Source organism: Sciurus carolinensis, chromosome X (genome assembly GCF_902686445.1).
Source record: "Sciurus carolinensis chromosome X, mSciCar1.2, whole genome shotgun sequence".
Lineage (NCBI taxonomy): Eukaryota > Metazoa > Chordata > Mammalia > Rodentia > Sciuridae > Sciurus > Sciurus carolinensis.
The window spans coordinates 89054513-89078598 of record NC_062232.1 but is presented as its reverse complement, the minus strand read 5'-3'; the positions used below and the strand labels follow the sequence as shown (position 1 = coordinate 89078598).

Here is a 24086-nt window from a genome sequence, read left to right as displayed (position 1 = left end):
CATAGAGGTTGGATGGCTGCTACCACCCTTACTCTGAGGGCCCAAACTCACTAGCTCTGCCTCAGAAGCATTCACAGACACTACAGCCATCTCTGCTGCCACCATTTCATTTCAGACCCTCATCATCTTCTTCCCAGACCCAAACTTCTCAAGGTATATGTGAATGGTTGACAAGTGTGCTGATATCAAGACTCTGATGAAAAGCTACCTCATCTGTGGGTATGTACTGTCATACGGATTGTGACATTTGCTCATGATATGGAGGAGGTTAGGACACATGAACCTAGGGACCTCCCTCCAATAGCCTCCTGATTGGTCCTTCTGCCTCCAGTTTCTTCCTACTTCCCTCCACTTCACCTCCATAATGCTGCCTAAGGGGTCTTTCTAAAGCACAACTCTTATTGTCACTTAAAATCTTCCATAGTTCATCCCACACAGGGCAAAATCTGCCTTACAACGGAGCCCTTTGGAACCTGGACGCAACCTACATCTGCAACCACATCTCCCTTACCTCTCTGGCTGTGCCCTCCTCCTCCCGTCACTGTCCCTCACCCTATGCTCCAGCAATGACATATCATTTACAGTTTGCCATGCTCTTTCACATCTCCAAACATTAACCCATGCTGTCCCTCTGGTTGAAATGCTTCTGTGCTGTTTTGTCCACCTGGCTGGCTGCTACAAATGGGCTAGTTGCCTCCTGGAAAGTATGACCAATGGACAGCTACATTCATTCATTTCAGAACAGGCTGTCCCAGTCCCCATCACATGGACCTTATAATCTGGCAGGAAATAGGATAAATCAAATACTCACACAAATGAATATGACTGCAAGGTGTGATAAGCACTACGAAGAAAAAGTACAGAGAGCTATCAGTACATAGAATGTCCTAGAGCAGTGGGTGGGTGGGTGTGAAGATGCGCATGTGTGACATTTGATTTTGGAAGCTGGAGGAAGCTTCTTTGAGGAAATGACACTGACTGACAAATAGAATGAGGAAAACACTTGACCAGTGTATGGGCTGAGTGGCTGGCTGACTGATGGACAGACTGATAGGCTGACTGACTGCAGGGCAGTCTGACTCACTCAAGCATTGGCTGCCAAGCTGGCTGCAGGAAGGCAGAATGCTGAACAGCCTCCCATTCTGACTGCTTAGTTACCTGGCTGGCTGGTTGACTGGCTAATGGACAGAATTACTGACGGGAGGCTGGGTGACTCATTGGTCAATTGATTTAACTGTCTGACTTCAACTCAGTTTCCCCTAACCCCCAATACAGCCTGATGCTGGCAATAAAACAGCATGAAGGCACAATCCTGTACACAGAGAAGGCCAAGCTCATCCCCAGCTGGCTCAGCACAGCACACCAGAAACCTCCTGGCATATCCCAGACAGCCAACTGGGCCCCAGCACAGGCCAACTGTGGCTTGTAAAAGAAACACAGATGTGCTTTTTGCCAACAGGGGTAAAAATCAAATCAAAGGCAGGCTAGCAAAAAGGTTGGATGGGCTTCTTAGAAACCTTCAAAAACAACATTTTACTTTAAATAGGATTTTAATGATCATGATGTCTAATGTAATGCTTGTCCCTACAGAAAGCACTAGAGCAATACAGCTCAAACATGACAATGGTAGGCACACAGGGCCACAAGAGATCCCATGGGACATTTCTTTGACAGTTTCTTTCTTCCCCTTGTGTGCTTCTGTGGTAATGGGGTATGGTAATGGCCCAGTGGTGTCTCAGTCCCAGACTGCTGTCTCTTGAAGTAAGATATTTGAACACTACCTCATGTTCACTCCACTACAAGCAAACAAGCTGAGTGAAATATGCCCAGGCCATCTTCAAGTGGAAAATAAGATAAGGAGAACGGAGTCTGAGGCATGAGTCAGTTAGGAAAGGTACAGCAGGGATTAATTTGACATGCTCCAGCCGCATCTCCTTCCTGGGGTGCCCCAAAGTAGCCTCAGTTCACTTTAGCGTCTCTGATGACAGAAAAAGGATAGAAATTCAGGGGTCTGGAGAGGCAAAAGCACAAGATGGAGGTCTTGCCTCCACAGCACTGGGAAAGGCTAATTGGGTAGAGTCAGATAATTTGGGGGCAAGGCAAAATATCACTTAAGGCAACAGTTCTCGGTTCTGATGCACATTAGAATCACCTGGGAAGCCACAAGTTCTATATATCCCTGGGTCCTACTCCCAGAAATTCTGATTTAAATGGTCTGGAAGGAAGAGCTGGAGCATCCAGTGTTTTTTAAATCCCCATATGTGATTCTTACATGCAGTCATGGCTGAGAACTGTTTTCAGTAATAATCTTTTTTAATTTTTTTTTGGGGGGGTGCTGGGGATCAAACCCAGGGGCTTGTGCTTACAAGGCAAGCACTCTACCAACTGAGTTATCTCCCCAGCCCCAGTAATAATCTTTTTTAAAAAATAATTTGACCTGTCCAAATTGAACCAGGAAGATATAGTAAATATAAACAGACCAATATCAAGCAATGAAATTGAAACAGCAATCAGTGAATAATCTTAATTTCACCAGGCCCTTCCAGAATATTCCAAGAGCAGAGTGGCATATCTAGGGGGAAATGAACCAAATTTGTTTTTTTAACTTCCATGTTCCTGTTAAGTAAATTCAGAACTCTGAAATAGTGTTCCTTACACAGTGGTATACTGGCAAATGTTTTGCAATCAATTCTTACAAATCCTGATTTGTGGTATTTGCCATGTTCTCTGGTGGATATATTCCCACTATAGCTGCTTTCAAGCTAACAATATGATGTTGCCTGTTGATTTATCTGAAAAGAGTTAAAAAGTGCTTTGTCCATCTCACAGAGCACAAACATATAACCAGTGACACATACAGCAGACGTCTCTGATTATGGGTGCGTCTGATTTTATGTAACAGAGATTGGGTGTGAACAGCATGTTTATCAATGAAATCATATCATTAATGTAGTATACGAGTACCTGCTATTTGAAGGAATCTCATAGTCTATTAATTTCCTGTTGCTGCTAGAACAAATGGCTATAAATTCAGTGGTTTAACATTACGTTTAGCAAAATGAGCCAAGCTCAGAAATTCAAGGGTTGTTTGTTTTCTCTCATATCTGGAAGCTTGAAAGGAAAAAGGAAAAGAAAGGTGGGGGTGGGGAAAATCTCATGAACATCAAAGGGAGATCAGTAGAGTATAGGAAAGGGACCAGGAGGAGGGAGAAGAGGGAAAGAGGAAATACTGGGGAATGATATCAACCAAATTATATCGTTATATCTATCACAGGCCTGTATGGATATGTAACAATGAATCCCACTATTCTGTGTAACTACAATGAACCAATAAAAATATTTTAAAAATTAGTGGTTTAAAGAATATACATCTATTCCCTTTCAGTTCTGGAGGTCAGAATTCTGACCAAGCTAAAATCAAGTGTAGGCCTATCTGTGTCCCTTTTGAGAACTGTATGGGAGAATCTGTTGCCTTGCCTTTTCTGGCTTCTGGAGGCCTCCCACACTCTTTGGCTCATGGTCCTTTCCTCTATCGTCAAGCCAGCAAGGTTGGGCTGAGTCCTTAGACCACATCTCTCTAGGGCTGGAGATGTAACTCAGTGGTAGAGCACTAAACTAACATGTATCTAGGCCCTCGGTTCAACCCACAGCACCACACACCCACAAAAATCTTTCTTTTTTATGATTATTTTCACATTTTTTAAAGATTTACTTTGATTCATCATACGCAAATGGGGTACGACTTTTGTTTCTCTGGTTGGACACAAAGTAGAGTTGCAAAATTTGTGTAATCATACATGTACACAGGTTAATGATGTTTGTCTCACTGTTACTTTTCCTTCCTCCCACCCCCTCCCCATCCCTCTTTTTTATTTTAATTTATTTTTATTGTAAACAAATGGGATACATCTTGTTTCTCTGTTTGTACATGAAGTAAAGGCGTACCATTTGTGTAATCATACATTTACCTAGGGTAATGGTTTTTGATTCATTCTGTTATTTTTTTCTTCCTCCACCCCTCCCACCCCTCTTATACTTCTATACAGTCCCTCCTTCCTCCATTCTTGCCCCCCACAAAAATCTTTCTGAACTTCATTGTCTTTCACTTCCAAGGAAACTTGTGATCACATTGGTGCTGCCTGGATAATCTAGGCCAACCTCCCAAGTTTAAGATCAGTGGATTATCAACAAATGCGCTAAGGAAATGAACAGACCCTTCACAGAAGAAGATCTACAAGCAATCAACAAACATGAAAAAATGTTCAACATCTTTAGTAATAAGAGAAATGCAATTCAAAACTACCCTAAGATTCCATCTCACCCCAATTAGAATGGCGATTATCAAGAATACAAGCAACAACAGGTGTTGGCGAGGATGTGGGGAGAAAGGTATACTCATACCATTGCTGCTGGGGCTGCAAATTAGTGCAGCCACTCTGGAAGGCAGTGTGGAGATTCTTTAGAAAGCTTGGAATGGACCCACCATTTGACCCAGCTATTCCACTCCTCGGCCTATACCCAAAGGACTTAAAATCAGCATACTACAGAGATACAGCCACATCAATGTTCATAGCTGCTCAATTCACCATAGCCAGATTGTGGAACTGACCTAGATGTCCTTCAATTGGTGAATGGATAAAGAAACTGTGGTATATATATATATATAGGAATATTATTCAGCTATAAAGAATAATAAAATTATGGCATTTGCAGGCAAATGGATGAAATTGGAGAATATCATGCTAAGTGAGATAAGCCAATCTCAAAAATCCAAAGGACAAATGATCTCGCTGATAAGCGGATGATGACACATAATGGGGTGTGGGAGGGGCAAGAATGGAGGAAGGAAGGACCGTATAGAGGGAAAAGAGGGGTGAGAGGGGTGAGGGGGGAGAAAAAATAACAGAATGAATCAAACATCATTACCCTATGTAAATGTATGATTATGCAAATGGTATGCTGTTACTCCATGTACAAACAGAGAAACAACATGTATCCCATTTGTTTACAATAAAAGTTAAAAAAAAAAGATCAGTGGATTAGCGATCTTAATTCCATCTGCAACATTAAATCCCCCTCTTGCCATATAGCATAGCATATTCACATGTTCTGTTGATTAGGGCACAGACATTTTGGAGGGGCATTATTCTAGCTCCCATATAGGGTAAATCTCATTACAAAGTAGAGACATTTTTGACATAAAGTGACTGATTTTCCTGTAGTTTTCCACAGGCACTTTATCAGTTGTTTAAAATGGGGCATACCCGAACCATCTACCATCTGACAGTTGTATTTAAGTACTCATATCATCTACCTAACCATTAACTATTTCCCAGTCTCAAAGTGCAAACTTCTAGCCCCATCCATTTGCCAACATCATCTCCTATTTATCCCATAATGCAGTCTCTCCTCACCACCCACTAATGACTTGAGGGAGTGCTGTGCATGTACTACTATTCTTCATTGCACTTGGGCTGCACATAGTAGGCAAGGGGTTACATATATCAAGACATGTGCAATGTATGTGCCAGAAAGGTGTGTGGGGGAGGATACACAATTTGCAGGTGGGGTCCTGTGGACTGAACCCAGGGTGTTTTACCACTAGGCTACATCCCCAGTCCTTTTATATTTTTTATTTTTTGAGACAGGATCTCACTAACTTGCCAAGACTGGCCTTGAACTTGCCATCCTCCTACCTGAGCCTGAGATTACAAGTATGTGCTATTGCACTGGTCACATGTGCATCTTAATGAGTCTACATGCTTCACACCTACTCTTACTCCTTAACCACTGCTGTTCTTCCAGCTCAGGCCCTTATTATTTTGCCTGTGGACTGGTACCATAATCCCCTCCTCACCTCCTGGGCTTCACACTAGCCTTGCTCCCATCCATCTTGCACCCTAGATCAAATCAGCTTACAAACCATCACCCCTCTGCTCAATGACCTACAGTGGATTACCACTATTCTACCTCATTCAATCTAAATTCCTTGGACTGACCCTTAAGGCCAACTTATTCTGCTTACCCCCAGTCTGTTCCATCTCTTTTCTTGTTATTTTCTTCTCTAGCCAAGCAACTATGCTTATCGACCTGCACATATGGTTTGCTTATTTCCATGCTTGCTCCTTGCCTTTGAACACATCCCACTTATCTCTGCTAATTCATGCCTATCACTTCAAGATCCAGCTTAAAACATCCTCTTGTGGGAAGGCAGTTCTAGTTAACTCCTTCCTGTTCTTGTATTCTATGTTCCATACCACACTTATCTATATTTATTTTCTATTACTTTTTCAAAGTGATGTTTTGCTTTTGAAAAAAACAATAGGTTTCATTTGTTGAGCACCTACTATGTGCCAGGCAATATACTAAGCCATTTCATGTGTATTTTCTTTTCTTTTTCTTTTTTTTTTTTGCAGTGCTGGGGATGGAACCCAGGGCCTTGTGCATGGGAGGCAAGCACTCTACCAACTGAGCTATATCCCAAACCCTCATGTGTATTTTCTCATTTAATCATTTTTAGGTTTTTTTATTTTTATTTTTATTTTTATTGTGGTACTGGGGGTTGAACCCAGAGCCTGGCATAAAATAGGCAAGTGATCTACCACAGAGCTACATCCCCAGCCCTCTCACTTTATATATATATTTGTACCAGGGATTGAACCTAGGTGCACTTATCCATTGAGCCACATCCCCAGCCATTTTTCGTATTTTATTTAGAGACAGGGTCTCACTGAGTTACTTAGTGCCTCATGATGTTGCTGAGTTTGTCTTTGAACTTGAGATCATCCTGCCTCAGCCTCCTGAGCCACTAGGATTACAGGCATGTGTCATCATGCCCATGCCCTCTCCCTTAATCTTTTAAAAAATGTTACTGTATTTTTTTATATCTTCATTTTACTTATTTTTATGTGGTGCTGAGGCTCAAACCCAGTGCTTCACACATGCTAGGCACACATGGTAGGAAAGTGCTCCACCACTGAGTCACAACCACAGACCCCTTTCAATCTTGATAACAACCTTTTGATATAGGTGCTCCATTTTGCAGTTGAGAAAACTGGAATTCAGAGAGGTTATGACACTTTCTCAGGACCACAGAGCTAGGAAGTGGTAGACCTGGAATTTGAATGTGACTGGTCTGGTTGAGAGATCTATACATGTTTTGATGTTGTGTTTTTTAGGCAGGTCACTTGTCCTTGTGAATCTTACCTCCCAATAAGGGTAGAGCTTCTCTGGAGCATTATGCCAACTGTTGTTGCGTAACAGTGGTCCACTTTATGCTTTGAATGTAGCCCTTGCTCCTCTGCCACTGCAACTTATTTTTAAAATGAATATGTTTCTCTTCCTCTCTCCCTGCTCCTCCCTAATCTCAGGGGAAACAGGATTACCTTTCTTCCCCATCCTAGGCAGATTTATGTGCCCTTGAGCACACACCCACCAGAGGATAAAAGTAATCCAGACTTTGGGGATGGTACCAGAGGATCTCAGAAATGACTCCCAAATTAACTAGTGAATTGCAACTCCAGAGAGAGAACACATGGAATGTAGCCTTTGAGTCACCTCTTTAAAAGGCCCCCCCCCCCCATTCCTGCTGATGGGCAGAAATACAGCATTTGGGACAGGAGTCTCCTGTGTTTCTCCTTTGCTAGCAAAGCAATAAACCTTTTTCCTTTTTCTCAAAACCAAGTCCTCATTATTGGATTGGCATCAGGGACAAGGACGGAGCTTTTGGCAATGGTTGACTGGCTCACTTGTAGAAATGTGCATAGTGATTTTCACTCAGGCAATACCCACAGACCCCCCTGCTTGATCAGTTTCCTTCCAGACCTTTGGTGACACAGGTCTTAAACCTGTGTGCTCTTAAACTGGTTGTACTACAAAATCACCTGGGAAACTGAAACACAAAATAAACCAAACAACCAATCTGATGCCTAGGCTGCACTCCAACCAATGAAATCATCTCTTCTAAGTGTAGGACCCAGACATCTGTATTTTGTGAAAGCTCACAAGAAAATTCTGTTATGCAGCCAAATGTGGAAAATTACCCATAGAACATAGAAGGAGACTCAGTTGGAAAGCTGCTTCTCAGTTTTAAACCCCTTTTATTTCTCAGGAAGCCACACCTCCCCTGCCTGGCCTGTCTTTCCTCCCTCTTCCCTACCGGTTCACTTGGCTTTTTACCTAACAACATCTGAGGAAGGCAGCAACCATTGGTTGAGGATGTGGCTAGGAGCCAATTAAACATAAGCACCAGGTGGGTTCCTAAACCAATGGGAATCCTGAGACTCACAGGTGGAGGAATTAACATATTAAAGCTTTCTGGGTTTCACAAATACAAAAATAAAGTAAATAATTTGTTCTTTTAGAAACAGCAAACATGCCACCTCTTAATCTGCTAACAACATGTCCCCCTGGGAAATCCTTTAAGAACAGAAAGCCACATCTCCTCTCAGCTGGCCTCTGCCAGCTGGCAGGCAGGCCTGCCCCCAGCCCACGCTGGTCACTGTGTTCAAACAGAGAGCCTTGGAGGAGGCGGATGACCAACACTGCCAGACTTTGCACAGGTGAGACAGCTGCTTGCCTGTCTGAAGGCGCTGTTCTGTAGGCAAGGTTCTGAGGTTCTGGAAGAGCTGGGCTCTGAGAGATGAAATGGGGATGAAGCTCTACCTCTTCTCCCCTCCCCAGGCCCTCTTGGTTCTGTCCACATCTCATATGCCCACTCCTCTCTGATTCAAAGTGAGCGCTCCCTGGCAGGGGCGGTTGCACAAGCCGGTAATCCGAGCAATTTGGGAGGCTGAGGCAGAAGGATTGCAAATTTGAGACCAGTCTCGGCAAGCAAGACCCTGTCTCAAAATTTAAAAAGGGCTTGGAAATGACTCAGTGGTAGAGTGCCCCTGGGTTCAGTCCTCGGTACTGCAAAGTGGGTGCTACACAAACACTGTATGTGGTGGAATGGGTAGGAATGAGCCAAAACACTCGCTCTTTCAGCCTTTGAGACGGCCAGGCAGGGCCTGGGATGACTAGAATCTATGGGGATGCTCCATTTACCCCAAAGTTCCACGTGAATATGAATTTTTATGTGTGTTGTGACATGAGAATGATTGGGAAATAATGGCCTGGGGTAGCTCCAAGTTCTCCACTTCCCCTGCCCTGTGGAAAAGAAAGGAGCCAGGCTGATTTAACACTCCCGGCCTTCCCTAGTGCTGGCTGACCTTCTTACATGGTTAAAACAGCATGTCCCAGAGGGATGAGAAGGGAAAGAAAGATGAGCCCAACGGGACCCAGGACCTGAACCATTTCAGAATCAATGAACTTCATTTTGAGACAGGAATTAAGAGATAGAGAAAAATATACTGAGTCTCCTAAGGAAGCGACCTTGAACAGTAGGCATGCTGGAATGCAGGAAATGTCCATGAACCTTTGAAATGCAAAACAAGCAACTCAAGAGCAACCCAGCCCAAATCCTTAGCCTGCAAGATGTTACGTGATGTATGCAGTATGCAAGCGCAGGAAAAACTGGTACAGGATTGTGGTATGTCTTTTATTTATTGATTTGTTTGTTTGTTGATTTTTACTTTATCTTTTGTGATCCTGAGGATCGACCCCAGGGCCTAGTGCCTGCCAGGCAAGCGCTCTTCCCCGAAGTTACACCCCTGGTCCACTGGAAACTCTGCTCTGACTCCTCCCTTAGTCCACCTCTAGCTACTGTTCTTCTATCAACACTCTAGAACAAAGGGTTGCTGTTTCTCCCTCTGGAGATGGCCCCCATTCTCCCTTGAATGTGTATTGTTTGCCTTACCCCAAAAGATGTCTCTTCCCTAAGATAGACCACATTTCCTCTTGAATGTATCTTTGCTTTTCTAAATAAATCTGTCTGCATTTCTGGCATATACTGAAATTCTTTTGGGTCACATATGCCAAAGACCCCACTTATCCCCTCTCCAGAAACTGTTGAGGTTCCCCTCTCCAGAAACTCCTCTAGTGGCAACTTCAGAGGCTGAAACTCTCTTCCTCAACTTTACTTCTTCCTCTGTTCCCAAGGCCTGTTCCTGGAGAGAAGTAGCCTGTCAAAGCAGGCCTTACCTTGGCATCCATGATGCTGGTCTCCACACGGGCCACGCCCTGGTTCTCCCGGAACAGCTGGATCTTACTGATCTTGCTGAACTCGGACAGCACAGTGGTGAGGTTGGTTTTGAGGTCAATAACATGGCTGATGCCGTGACGGGGTCCCACTAGGAGAGTGGTAGCTGACTGCTTCTCGTCCTGGTGCCCAAGCATGGCAGGTGGCATTAACATAAAGAATGGGGTAAGAGGTGAGGAAGAGGAAGTGGGAGGAGGAAACACAAAATGTGCTTTGGATTGTTTCTGCTGGGGGCTGGAAATATCTGGGACTCAGTTCCAAGGCCAGAGGACAACCTTGAGGGGAAATGGTCTGGAACCCCTCTGTTTCAGCATAGGAACCCAGATCATGGTCTAAATCAATACCTTAGCCTAAGCAGCAGGCAAAGTGGGCAGCAGCAGGGTTGGTTCTAGCAAAATGGTGAAAATAGGTGAAGTTTGTTTTGGAGCCCTCAGAGAACCTTCCACGGTCCCTGCAGGTCATACAAGGCCCCCACACGGTGGTGCTTTGCCTGAGCAAGAAGCTTTGTGTCTGGCCTTTACCCTTCCCCCACCATTTGCAACTCAAACCTGAACTTTTCATCCAAAGCCAAAAGCTGAACCAACCAAGTAACCGCCTAAGGTGTTAAGGGTCCATTGGGTGCTTAATGGAGGCCTCCCTCCCTGAGGATATGTAGCTTTTAATAGGCATTCTAGCAATCTTAACTCAAAAGAATGGTCAATGGGAATTTCAGCAGTGGTAGGTAGTTGGCAGGGAGATTTGATGGTGTGTGGGTGTTGGGTAGGGGGACAGTGGGCTTTCAGTGTTCTGCAAATTCCAGTATGTAAAATGGCTACTTCTTGGTCTGATGGACTTGATTCCCTTTAATGCTTCCGACAAGTTCCTTGGAGCCATCAAGCCTGAGCCCTTAGGGGTTGGCCCATTCCCTGCCATTAGCATCACCCCAGGAACCTCTTGTGTCTGGCTATAGGCACTTTGATAAGCCACTTTCCTCCTGTGTGCTCTCCCCAGAGCATGACAAGCACCTGGATCCAATCAGCAGGATGATTTGAATTTCCTTTCACCTGGGTCAACTAGCCTGGGGCACGTCCTGCGGGTGGAGTCAGCTGTGTCCAGCTCTAGGGCATTGCTGTGGCAGTGGAGGTGCTGGGACAGCAGGGGGCAGTATAAGGACTCAGGAAACCTAGGGTAGGAGCCGTTGGGAGTATCTGCAAGGGCTATTAAACAGAGCCGGTTTTGGCAAGCTACAGCCTATGGACCAAATTGGTCCCACCATCTATTTTGGTATGGGCAAAGAGTTAAGAACGTTTTTCACATTTTTAAATGGCTGTAAATAAATCAAAAGAACCATATTTTGTGACACTTGAAAATTACATGAAATTCAGCTTTCTGTATCCCTAAATAGTTATTGGCATGCAGCAAAGCACATTTGTTAATACATTGTCTATGGGTGCTTTTATGCTAAGACAGTGGGGCTGAGTTGCTGCCACAGAGACCCTGCAAAAGCCTAAAATATTTACTATCAGGCCTACAGAAAAAGTGTGCCAACCCCTGAAATAGAGGAAGGGGAACACAAAGGGGTGATGAAGGGATGCTGAAAACAAATACAGTCAGCCCTCAGTATGCATGGGGGATTTTTATCAGTTCTCCTCTGCAGATACCAAAGTGCATGGATGCTCTAGTCCACGACAAAAAATGGCATGGTATTTGTCTATCGCCTATGTGAGCCTCCTGTATACTTTGAATCTTCTCTAGATTACTTATAATACCAAATATCATGTAAACAGTGGTTATGCTGTGTTGTTTGAGAATAATGCAAGACAAATTCTGTACACGTTCAGTACAGACACAATTTTTTTCTTTGAATAGTTTTGATTCATAGTTGGTAGAATCCATGGATGCAGAACCCACGAATATGGAGGGCAAACTGTATCTTCCTCTCTTGCTCCCACCATGGACAAACATCAACAAAAGGATGACACCCCTTCCCCCTCCCCACTGTGCCCCCACTGACCAGGCCCACAGTGTTGAACAGAACGCCGGTGAAGGTGGGAAGTTCATTCAGAATTCGAAGGTACTGGAGCTTTGCCTGAATTGCAGAGCCCTGTGGAAACAGCCCAGCTCAAATATGAGAAGCACAAGGAGCACAGGAAAAACAAACCCATGTTCTCAACCAGGAGTCTCGACATCCTAGGACAGGCTCAAGACATTAAGCTAGTACACTGGCAATGTGAGGAGCCCCTGAGGAAAATAACAGGAAGGTTCCAGTTCAGGAAGCTTTCACCTATAGCATCCCATCTCACTTTCTAAACCCTCCTCTGACCCCCTGATCCTCCTTTGTAAAGCATCCATCTGACTACATTTTTCTTCTTGGATTAATTCCAATACTTCTCCAACTCTTTTTTTTTTTGTACCAGGGATTGAACTCAGGGGCACTTAGCCACTGAGCCACATCCCCAGCCCCTTTTTATATTTTATTTAGAGATAGGGTCTTGCTGAGTTGCTTAGGGCCCCACTAAGTTGCAGAGACTGGCTTTGAAACTGTGATCCTCCTGCCTCAGCCTCCTGAACTCCTGGGATTACAGGCATGCACCACTGTGCCCAGCTATTCCCCAACTCTTGACGCTCCACCCAATCAATGTATTTCTCTTAAGATTCTTAAGATTCTCAGAATCACCTAGATACTGGCTATCCCCAGCGTGGCGGAGGAATGTCTCACTCAGTGCTTCAATACTGAGCACCCCTACTTCCCAAGCCTGCTCTTCATCCATTCTAGGTCTCCATCAGCATCTCTGGGGCAACTGAATCAGAAACCTGAGAGTGACACTGGACTCCTCCTCCATCCTCTGATCTGAGGGTCACCAGTCACCAAATCATCTTGATTGTTTCCTCTAATTCTCTCTTCATTCTACCCATCCCTCTTCTCTTGCCCCACAGTCACTGCCTGGCATTCCCATCTGTGTCAGGGTTACAGTCAGGTTACCTTTAGTATTAATATCCTTTCCCTCAATCACTTCCACACACTGTTAGAGGGGACATCCTAAAACAAAGTACATTTAATCATATTGGCTTTCTGATTAAACCCTTTGATGGCTCCCTGCTGCCTACAGGATGAAACACAACCCCTTTTCATAGCACACAGGCCCTCCAGGAACTGGCTCCTGCTCCCCTCTCCCCTCCCCAGCCTCTTCTCTTGTTCCTCCCCCCACCCCAGCACACCCCTTGCATTCTGTGTACTTGCTTGGGTGCAGCTATTTGCATTTCTTTCCTTGCACCAAGGTCTCTCCTATCTCTGGGCATTTGCATAGATGGATCTCCCTACCTGGGAAAGTTTTCCTCCTACTACCCACTCCCACCATTACATCTAGAAAAACTCCTGTCTGCCTGGCCTCCAAGACCCAGCTCTGGCATCAAATGTACCAATTCCTGGCCTTACTCTCCTTTCTCAACCTAGGCTTGGCATCCCTCCTTCGTGCTTCCAGAGGCACGGTGCCTATAGCACTGTGTTGAGACTGCCAATTGTGTTTCCCCACTAGACTGTGCCTGCTTCCTAGGGCCCAGATCCGGCATTCTTCATCTTTGTAGCTCCTGGAGGAGCACTGAGGTGCCTCAAAAAAAAAAAAAAAAAAAAAAAAAAAAAAAAGCTGAGGAACCAGTGAGCACTGATGCCCTCAGCTGAGAAGAAAACAATCCGATTAAATATGCACAGCAAGGTGGGAATGGCTTAACTCTCCAGGGAAATTTGCATCTTAAAAGAGAAGCTAGTTGGTAATATAAGAAATCTGGAACGGGTGGAATACATGGGGGTGACTGTGTCCTATGTCTACATCTGAATGCTGATTCTAGTACTTCTCACCATCTTTCTGCCTCTTGGGCAGGAAGCTAAAGCAAAAAGAGCTTTAGAAGCCTTAAAAAGGGCTTGCAGGGAGAGGGAGTTTCTCAGGCAAAGGGGTGTGTCCTAGTGCAGCAGTGGCCTGAGCCCTCCCATGCTTACCAAGTGACCCATTCTCCAGGTCAGTTTTGTCATTCGCCCCCACCCCTGGCTTTTACTTCTCAGAATTCCATATACCAGAACTGATGAATTAAAAAGCTAGTGCAGGACAGAGTGATCATTCCCGTAGAAAATATGTGCCTCCCCAGGGTCCAGTGCTTTCCACATGACAGGTGCTCAATCAGCACTGACTAATTGGTGAAAGAACCTGAGGATGATCTCCAGCATTTGGGCCCTTTTATTTCAGGACCCACAGGTGTATCAGTGCCACACTGAGCTGTCTCTGGTAAAGACTCAGGCTTGGGGAAACTCCTCTCCATAACTGTCCCCATTCCCAACCAAGCTGGATGTGCACCGGAGCTAAAAAAAAGTGGTGGGTATCACCAGAGAAGAAACACCCCCTGAGACCTCTAGTGCCTGAACATGGTGCCCCGTGGCCTCCTCTGGGTACCTTGGTGCTGCTAGAAGGATGTGTTTGGTGAGCCTTCAATTGCTGTGAGAGAGATTTCCGAAGGTTCTTCTCTTTGATGCCCTGTAGGAGGGAGGGGGGAAGAAAGGGTTCCAGGCCCCACTCCTTCCTAAAAGCAGAAGAAAAGTAAAAGATTAGTGAGACACAAAAGGGAGAGTGGGAGATGGTAAGACAGAAACTGAATCTGAAAGGCACAGATGGAAGAATAGAGACTGGGAAAAAGGAAAAGAGGGACTGGAACAAGAGAATATTGGCCTCAGTTCCCTAATAGAAGCTGTAGCTCTAGGGCATCAAGGGCTAGAGGAGATGAACTCCTATTCTCACTCCCATTCCACTTCCTGCATTCCTGAAAAGGGCAACATAGCTCTACCATTGTACCTTCTCCCTACATAGCTATTTGCCACCATCCCGAAGGGCCCCAGCCCAACTCACTCCACATTCTTGAGCGAGATCTTCTGACTAGGCCGAGTGGCTGAGACAGTGATATAGATGTGGAGGGCAGCAAGGCCCAGAAGCATCTCTGGTTTGGGGTCCATTCCAAAGCGTTCTCGGATAACATCATTCCGACTCTGTGAGAGAAGGCAGTCCAAATCTGTTAGTTAAAGGAGATGGTCCCTCCACCCCCTATCTACTCCCTTATATCCTAGAAAAGAATCATGGTGTCAGTAAGACATGGTAGATTATAGGAAAGAGGAAGATGCTGCCCTCGAGGAAGAAACAACAGAGGAGCCTCACGTCACAGAGACATTATTAGTTTTATTCAGATACTGGACAGTCTTCTCAGTGACAGGTGTGCACAATGGTAAGGTGCAGATGGGCAGAAAGTAGTTCACAGTACAAGTGAGTTCACAGCAGCCCTTTTCTTTTCCTTCCTCCTGTTACAAGAGACTGTCTCACATTTGGGGGAGCAATATTCACCCCTGCAATTATACAAAGGTCTTCTACAAAGTGCAGATGGAAACAAAGAAACAGAGACATGGGGTAGGACTTTATATAGGGCTCTGGCCCAGAAACCCAGGGTGAGAGATGGATTGCAGGGATGGGGTAGACATTCTGTTCCTTGGCATGTGGAGGACAAAACATTGATGAGTCAATCACACCTAGGCTGTTTTAGTGTTGGTCCCCTGGAACTGCTGGCCAAGCATTATGGTAACCCTCAAACTAAGGACCAGAACTCTAGCTATTAATGAATCTAGTTTGGTTAGAACAGTCATCCATTTGGTTGAGGTGGACCCCCGATAGGCTAAGGGACTAGGGAGTCACAGTGGTATCATTATAGCATAGGAGAAAGTAGAAAAGGAATACTTCATCAATGATTGTCTATGTAGAAAATCCAAGGAATCTACAAAAAAACTACTAGGACAAATAAGTGAGTTTAGTAATGTTGTAGCACATAAGATTAATATGCAAAAGCTAATTGTATTTCTGTTAGCAAAAAACAATTGGAAATTGAAATTAAAAATCCAAATCATTTATAATAGTATCAAAAATATGAAACAATTAGGAATAAATCTGACAAAATATGTGAAAGACTTGTACACTAAAAACTATGACACAACGCTGAGAAATCAATGTAGACCTAAATCAATATAGAAATACTGTGTTCATGGGTTAGAAGATTCAATATTTTTAAAATGTCAATTCTACTCAAATTGATCTATAGATTCAACACAATCTCAATCCACATCACATCAAGTTTTTAGCAAAAATTGATGTATTGATTCTAAAATTCACATAAAAACACGAAGGACCTAGACTAGCCAAAACGACTTTGAAAAAGAAGAACAAAGTTGGAGGACAAACACTATTTCATTTCAAGACTTACTATAAAGCCACAGCAATCAAAGGAGTAAAATGTTGGCATAAGGATAGACAAGGAGATGAATGGAACAGAATAGAGTTCAGAAATTGTTCCACAAATATATAGACAACTGATTTTTCCTTTTTTATTTTCCTTCCTTCCTTTCTTTCTTTCTTTCTTTCTTTCTTTCTTTCTTTCTTTCTTTCTTTCATTACAGGGGGTTGAACCCAGGGACCAAAGCATATGAGGCAAAGAGTTTTAGTACTGAGCTATATTCCAGCTCTTTTAAAATTTTATTTTGGGACAGGGTATTGCTAGGTTGCCCATGTTGGCCTTAAACTTTGGATCTTCCTGCCTCAGCCTCCCAAGTACTTTATTCCAGGTCAAATGACTTGTTTTGTTTTGCTTTGTTCTTTGGAAGTACTGGGAATTAAACCCAGGGGTCCTCTACCACTGAGCTACATCTCAGTCTTTTTATTATTTTTTAAATAGGGTCTCACTAAGTTGCCGAGGATAGCCTCTAACTTGCAATCCTCCTGTCTCAGACTCCTGAGTCTCTAGGATTACAATTATGCATCACTGAGCCCAGCTGGACAACTGATTTTTGACAAGGGCAATTCAGCAGAGAAAGGACAGTCTTTTCAACAAATGGAATTGGAATATGGATATCCATATGCCAAAATACACCTACAAACTTCAACAGATACCTTGAATCTTATATGAAAGTCAACACAAAATATATTATAGATCTAAATGCAAAACCTAAAATGATAAAACTTCTAGAGGAGAAATAGAAGAGCTTTGTGACCTTGAGTTAGACAAAGATTTCTTCTATGTGACACTAAAAGCACTGTACATAAAAAGAACAAATTAACAAACTGGACTTCATCAAAATTCAACATTTGTTCTTATGAAAGACACTGCTGAGAGACTGAAAACACAAGCCACAGACTGGGAGAAAATAATTGCAAATAACATATCCAACAAACAACTTGTCCAGAATACATAAAGGACTCCCAAATACCAATAACAAGAAAACAAATAGTCCAATAGAAAAGGAGGCAAATGATTTGAACAGACATTTCACCAAAGAAGATTCATGACAGCAAATAAACACATGAAAAGTTGTTCAACATCATTAGTCATTAGGGAAATGCAAATGGAAGCCACAATGAGATGCTACTATACACTAATAGAATGACTAAAATAAAAAGTGTGTATATATTATATATATATATATACATATATATATATGTATATATATATATATATATATCACATTGACGATGATGTGGAGAAACTGGAACTCTCATAAATGACTAGTGGGAATGTAAGATGGCACAACCACTTTGGAAAATAGTACTAGAGTTTCTTTTAAAAACTAAAGAAAGACAGGTCTACTCTATGATAAAGCCATTCCATTACTAGGTATTTATCCAAGAGAAAAGAAAGCATATGTTCATACAAAACTTGCATGTGAATGTTTATAGAAGTTTGTTTGTAATAGCCAAATTATGGAAACACGCCAAATGTCCATCAACATGTTTAACAAATTCTGGCACATCTACACCATGAACTACTGGATAATAAAAATAAATGAACTAATATGTAAATAAATGAATAAATAAATAAACAAACTGCTGATACATACAACAATATGAATGGATCTCAAAATCATCATGCTTAGCCAAATAAGCCATTCCAAAATAAGTACACATACTGTATGATACAATATATATTAACTTTAGTAAATGAAAACTAATCTACAGTGATAGAAAGCAGGTCAGAGGTTGCTTGAAGGGGATGAATTACAAAGGAACTTGGGGAAACTTTTAAGAATAATTGATATGTTTAAGATTTTAATTGTGTTGATATACACACATGGGTGTATACATATATGTGTCAAAATTTATCAGTGTGTACTCTATTATATTCATTTTTTGGTATCAGGGATTGAATCCAGGGGTACTTTACCACTGAGTCACATTCCAAGTCCATTTTTATTTTTTATTTTGAGACATGGTCTTGCTAAGTTGCCTAGGGCTTCGCCAAGTTGCTGAGGCTGGCTTTGAACAGGTATGCATCACCATGCCTGGCACAATGTGTTCTTTTCTTTTTTGGTGGTGCTGGGGATCGAACCCAGGGCCTAGTGCTTGACAGGCAAGCACTCTACCAACTGAGCTATATCCCCAGCCCATAATGTGTACTTCAAATGTGCAGTTTGTTTTGTGTCAATTATATCTCAATAAAATTGAAATATGGAAAAGAGGGAATAAATCTGATATCCATATTATCACAAAGGGGAAAACTAGGATGGATATGGTCTCATTATCAAATCCCAAAATATTAGAACCAAGGTGGTCCCCAGAAGCTTGCATGAAGATGTTATATTGTATGCACATACAAATATGTAACAATGAATTGCATCATTATTTACAACTATAATGCACTGATAAAAATGGGAATAAAGAAGATTGAACAAAATTCAGGGTAAAACAAAATGAGAGTTAAAATTCTAAATTCCTAGAGGGTTGGTAAAGAAACTTGAGGCAGAGAAATGTTCCTAACATTTTAGGTTGTCGAAAAGGGCAGAAAGGACAATGATGATGTCTCATAGCATATTCCCAGGTGTGACCATCAGAGACAGATGAAGTTTGAGTTTATTTTTCTCTCATCAAGTGCTGTGTACATCCTGCGGGCACCTAAAACTTAACACATCCTAAAAAGAGCTTGTCTTGTCTGCAAACCAATTTCACTACCTTTTTCCTTAACTTGAGGAATGATATCACCTCTGCCAGACACTCATCAAGTCAAGGTCTAATGAATCCTCATTTTAAATCTCTCTTTTTTAGTACCTTTATTTTATTCATTTATTTTTATGTGGTGCTGAGGATTGAACCCAGTGCCTTACATGTGCTAGGCAAGTGCTCTACCATTGAGTCACAACCACAGTCCTTGAATCTCTCTTGAATCCCACCCACTCCATCACAGCTCTGATTCTGGCCCTCACCATTTCTTCTCTGGATAACTGCCATAATTCCCTTGCTGGTGAATTTCCTTGGCACTGTGTGATCTTTTGAAATTGCTCATCTGACCAGTCTATTCCCCTTTCACCATTTCTGTGTCCCCACAGAATTTCTTTATCTTGGCTGCATATTAGAATCCCCTGAGGAATTTTAAAAACAGCAATATTGGGGAGTCCTCTCATAGGGTTTGATTTAATCAGTCTTAAGGGTGGCACAGGACGTTTTTTATGATCTTGAAATGTTTGAATTTTAATAAGAAAATGAACAATCATCCAAAGGCAGAGAAAATCAGGGAGACTGGGTTTTTGTTCTGATAGGAAAAGAGAATATTAACTTTGAGAGCACCTATGTATTTCCTGCTTTGGCACTGAGGGGGACAGAGCATTTTTTACCCAAAGCTTTCCAGATAATTCTAATGTGCAGCTAGGGGTAAGAACCACTGTCCTTAAGTAATAATTCCCAAACTCCTTTGGGTATCAGAACCCCATGGAGGGCTTGTTAAAGCAGATCACTGATATCCAACTCCAAGTTTCTGGCTCAATAGGATTGGGCTGGGCCCCAAATACTTCCATCTCTAACAAGGTCCCAATTGATGCTGATGCTACTGCCTCTGGGACCACACTTTGAGAATCACTGCCCATCCTCCATTATAAAGCCTATGCTTGCCACAGCACACCAAGCCCTTCACTGTCTGCTTCCTGTCTCTTCAACTTCATTTCCTACTGCTCTCTATATTACATCTTGTATTGTAGCTGCAGTAAATCACTTAGTTCTCTCATCATGCCATGCTATTTAGTGCTGCCATGCTATTTAGTACCCTCATACTCTTGTAAATGCAAGGTCCTTTGCTTAGAATACACCCCCTCTACTCCATCTCTACATAGCAAACTTCCACTTATCCTTCACAGTGAGGAGCATGCGTGTATCACTTCCTCTGTGAAGGCTTCACTAGCTCTCTCCCATGTGGAGTTCGCAAACTGCTTCCTGTGTGCCTTCATTGACAGTGAACCCCACCACTGTCATATTTATTTACTCACAGAGCAGCTTGAAGGAGCCAAGATGGTTCTTTTGTCATCTTTGATTGGCAATACCTAGAGTAGGACCTGGCATAAAGTGCTCAGTGTTTTTGGGTGAAGTGAATTGGGAATCATCTTATCAGAGCCTGGTATTGGAGGCTGAGACCCCCTGCAACCCAATGTGCTTGTTAGACATTGAGATCCTGTGAAGGAGCCAGATTACTCAGGTTGCTTGTTGCTGAAAACTGATGAGCTGCATGCTCAAAAACACAGGACGTTGAGCCACAGGTAGCTCAGGTCATCAGGTCAGTCAATTTAGCCATGGAGTACAATGGTAGCAGCAAAGGAAGGTGCCTTCAGAACTACCTGGAGGTTGGAAAAACTTACATGGTGATTTCATTGTGATGGCAGAACAGCCTGCCTACTTGTTTGTCTACTGGTCTGTCTGTGTATCCCCAAGCCAGACTCTACCTGGATGTAAAGGTACTCGAAAGCAGCAGGATCCCGACGCAGCAGCTCCACGGGGTCTTTGGGAAAGAAGCTTATTCGGAAGAGGCATTTCATTCCGTGATAGTGTGTCCGCTGTACCACCTAAATTCCAGGGGAGAGAGGTGGGAGGAAGAGATGTACAATCGGGCTGGGGAGATAACTCAGTCGGTAGAGTGCTTGCCTTGCAAGCACAAGGCCCTGGGTTTGATTCCCAGCATGGCAAAAAAAAAAAAAGAGAGATGTACGATCAATGGTTGGGGTGGTGGGCAGTTTGGTGGCTCCTTAAAGTGGGGCTTAGGGGCAGAATTAGGCTGTTGTTTCCCACTCTGTGTCCCACCTGGCAGATTCACATTTTGTAAACCTTGTCTAAGGTTTTGCTTTCCCCAGATTCATTTAGACATGGCCGACTGTAGTCTGAAAATATTAAGTGGAAATTTCCAGAAATAAACAATTCATGACTTTCAAATAACTTGTATTATAGCATATTTTTATAATTATTCTATTATTATTATTTATTTATTTTCGGTAGTAGGAATTGAACCCAGATGCAATTTTCCACTGAGCCACATCCTCAGTCCTTTTTCTTATCGATTTTAAGACAGGATCTCACTAAGTTTCTTCGAGCATAAGTTGCTGAGGCTGACTTTGAACTTGTGATTGTCCTGTCTTAGCCTCCCAAGTTGCTGGGATTATAGGCATGTGCTACCATACCCAGTTTATATTTTTTTAATATCTTACTATACCTAGTTTATAAATTAAACTTTATCATAGGTCTGTATGTACAGGAAAAACAGTTCATGTAGGGTTCAGTACTATCTATGGTTTCAGGCATCTACTGGTGGGGGGGTCTTGGAATGTATTCCCCGTGGATAAAGGGGTACTACTGGAACATTAGAGGAAAGTGATGTGGAACAAGGTCACTTCTGCCCTTCTGACTCAAAGTTACTGCTATTTCAAAATCATTTATTTATCACTTCTCAGCCTTTTGGCTAAGATCAAACGTAAAATCATTTATTTAAGACATGAGCTTTATCAACAATCAGATCTAAGTGCTAAAACACTAGGTAGGAAGAGAGGGCTCTTGAGAACTTCTCAGACTCTTTTCTTGCAGAAGTGGTCAGCCTCAAAGAGTAAAGAGTTGCTGATTAGAGGCCAAATCAAAGATTGAAGACCTATTTGGAGGTATAGATGAAACAATATACCTCCAAATATACTGGTAATGGTTGAAGCTGGGGATGGTTAATAGCATTCACAATACTATATTCCTTCTACATTTGTGTATGTTTGAAATTTTTCATAATAAAAAGTTTAAAATTCCGTTTGGAATAAGAGCCTGGTTGGATTCAAAGGGCTGCTTGGAAAGGGGTATTTAAACCTCACTCGAAGATGCTCACCCATGGCCTTTCCTTTCCTATTGGTCAGTCTCTCATTTGTGTTTAGCTGACAGCTGAGCTTGAATAATTTTTCCTTTCCAAACTGTGTGTGTGTATGTGTGTGTGTGTGTGTGTGTGTGTGTGTATGTGTGTGTCTGATTTGGGTTTTTGTTTGACTTCCATGTAGTTGCTAAAAAGGAATTTTTCCCAATTGTCCTTCTCCAACTTTTTCCCACTCTACTTTGGAAACCTGTTTGCCACTCTGATAGTTCTTGGTGGTTCACGTTGGTGAAATCCTGTACAGAGTCCTGGATTTCTCCAGCCTTTTTTCCAAATGGTGTGGGCTGGGATGATCAGACATGTTTTCCTACTCTACCTTAGAAGATAATATAGATGACAGGCCATCTATTCTTGATCCTACTCAGCCAATTCTCAACTCTCACTTGATTCCATTGCCTGACTTTTTTTTTATCACAGCCTCCATCTGGAAGGCCAAGTTTCTTTTCAGGAAGCAGAAAAGTCTAACAGGTAGGTTTTCCAGGAGACAGGAGACATGCCACTATTTGTCAATTCAGCATTCCGGGTACTGTGCAGTGAATCACTACACCACACTCTTTCCCCTGGAGGCCAAGACTAATGATCTTCATGCTCTCCTTAGGTCGCAAAGGGCATTGCCAAAGGCCTACTGTGATGGGTAGTAACAAACTTAGGTATAAAATGTGTCTTCTGGGAGCTGACTGAGCATATCATTATGAATCTTCTAGAGAGGGAGGGCCTTGGGTTCTCTCCTCTAGTATAGGACACATACAAAGCTGTGGGCCAAGATAAAGGAGTTACTTACATAAGCCAGGGGCTGTTTGTCCTGAAGAAGCAGGAACTTGTGATTTTGTTCTGGCCCAGCATACTCAAGGACAAGAGCAAAGTGCTCAATATACCTCAAGGAGAGGCGGTCCTGTAATGTTACCATCACATCCTGTGGAAGAAAAGGAGACTTGAGAGGGTAATCTTTTCTGGCTTTAATTGACTCTAAGTACCAATCATGCAAGGAGGGGACTGAAAGCCAAGCACAGTAGTCCAACAGAGAAGGCTGAGACACTAGCCTTTATGATGGCTGAGGTACTGAGCTCCATGAGCACTGCCCAGTGGCCTGGGCTCTGGAGAACACCACAGGTACAGCGGGTGGAGGCAGGTATTCCTGAAACTCCCCTGGTAGGGCATATGGCAAAAGAAGGTCATGACCCTTTCTCCTTCCCACCCTTTCTCCTTTCACCTGACAAACTATTTCATGAGTGCCAGGCACTGTGTCGGTTCTCCCCTTATCTCTCATAAGTCAGAATGCCCCCTCCAGTTTCTGTGTCAACTCTCCTTTAAGAATAAGCAAAAGCTACATTTATATGATTAAAAAGTATACTATTTCCAGATTCATAATCTAAATCAAATGACTTGAGTTACTGGCAAAATGTTCATTTTTGACCGTAGCTGGTTTTTAGAGACAATCAATTTAGCAACTTGAAAAATGTGTTCATGCAGAGGAACTATGTCACGTGTCTGGTGTACAGTCATAAATCTGACTACTTCTGGGCTCCGTCTGCTCTGCTGCCCTACTTTTAATACTAGGGCGTCTGGAAACATATTGGTGGGGGCTATCCAAATGTCAGTTTGGAGACTTCTGCCATCTATTCATTGTGACTTCAGCTTATCCACTGGACTCCAGTGTGTGTGTGTCCAGTGTCTCTCAGCCTCCAAAGGTTGGAAGGAAGCAGACTTGGGAATGCAAAGCTACCTGACAGCCAGGGCTGCCAAA

At 42.9% G+C, this 24086-nt stretch overlaps 1 protein-coding gene and 1 non-coding gene across 7 annotated transcripts in view; both read right to left on the bottom strand.

The window, feature by feature from the left end:
* The window catches only part of Frmpd3 (FERM and PDZ domain containing 3), a 142247-nt gene that overhangs the window by 21120 nt on the left and 97041 nt on the right, over positions 1–24086 (bottom strand). For 5 of the 6 annotated variants that reach the window (XM_047535962.1, XM_047535958.1, XM_047535963.1 and 2 more), the window contains 6 exons: positions 23124–23255; positions 20892–21011; positions 15010–15146; positions 14560–14686; positions 12132–12221; positions 10081–10260 (listed from right to left, as the gene is read on the bottom strand). In XM_047535962.1, the coding sequence (XP_047391918.1) occupies positions 10081–10260; positions 12132–12221; positions 14560–14686; positions 15010–15146; positions 20892–21011; positions 23124–23255 (786 nt within the window). Of the gene's footprint in view, positions 1–10080; positions 10261–12131; positions 12222–14559; positions 14687–15009; positions 15147–20891; positions 21012–23123; positions 23256–24086 lie in introns of those variants that run through there. The other variant, XM_047535960.1, reaches the window with a different exon arrangement.
* Trnad-guc (transfer RNA aspartic acid (anticodon GUC)) lies at positions 18497–18569 on the bottom strand. The gene has a single exon. It is a non-coding gene; the product is annotated as a tRNA-Asp (tRNA).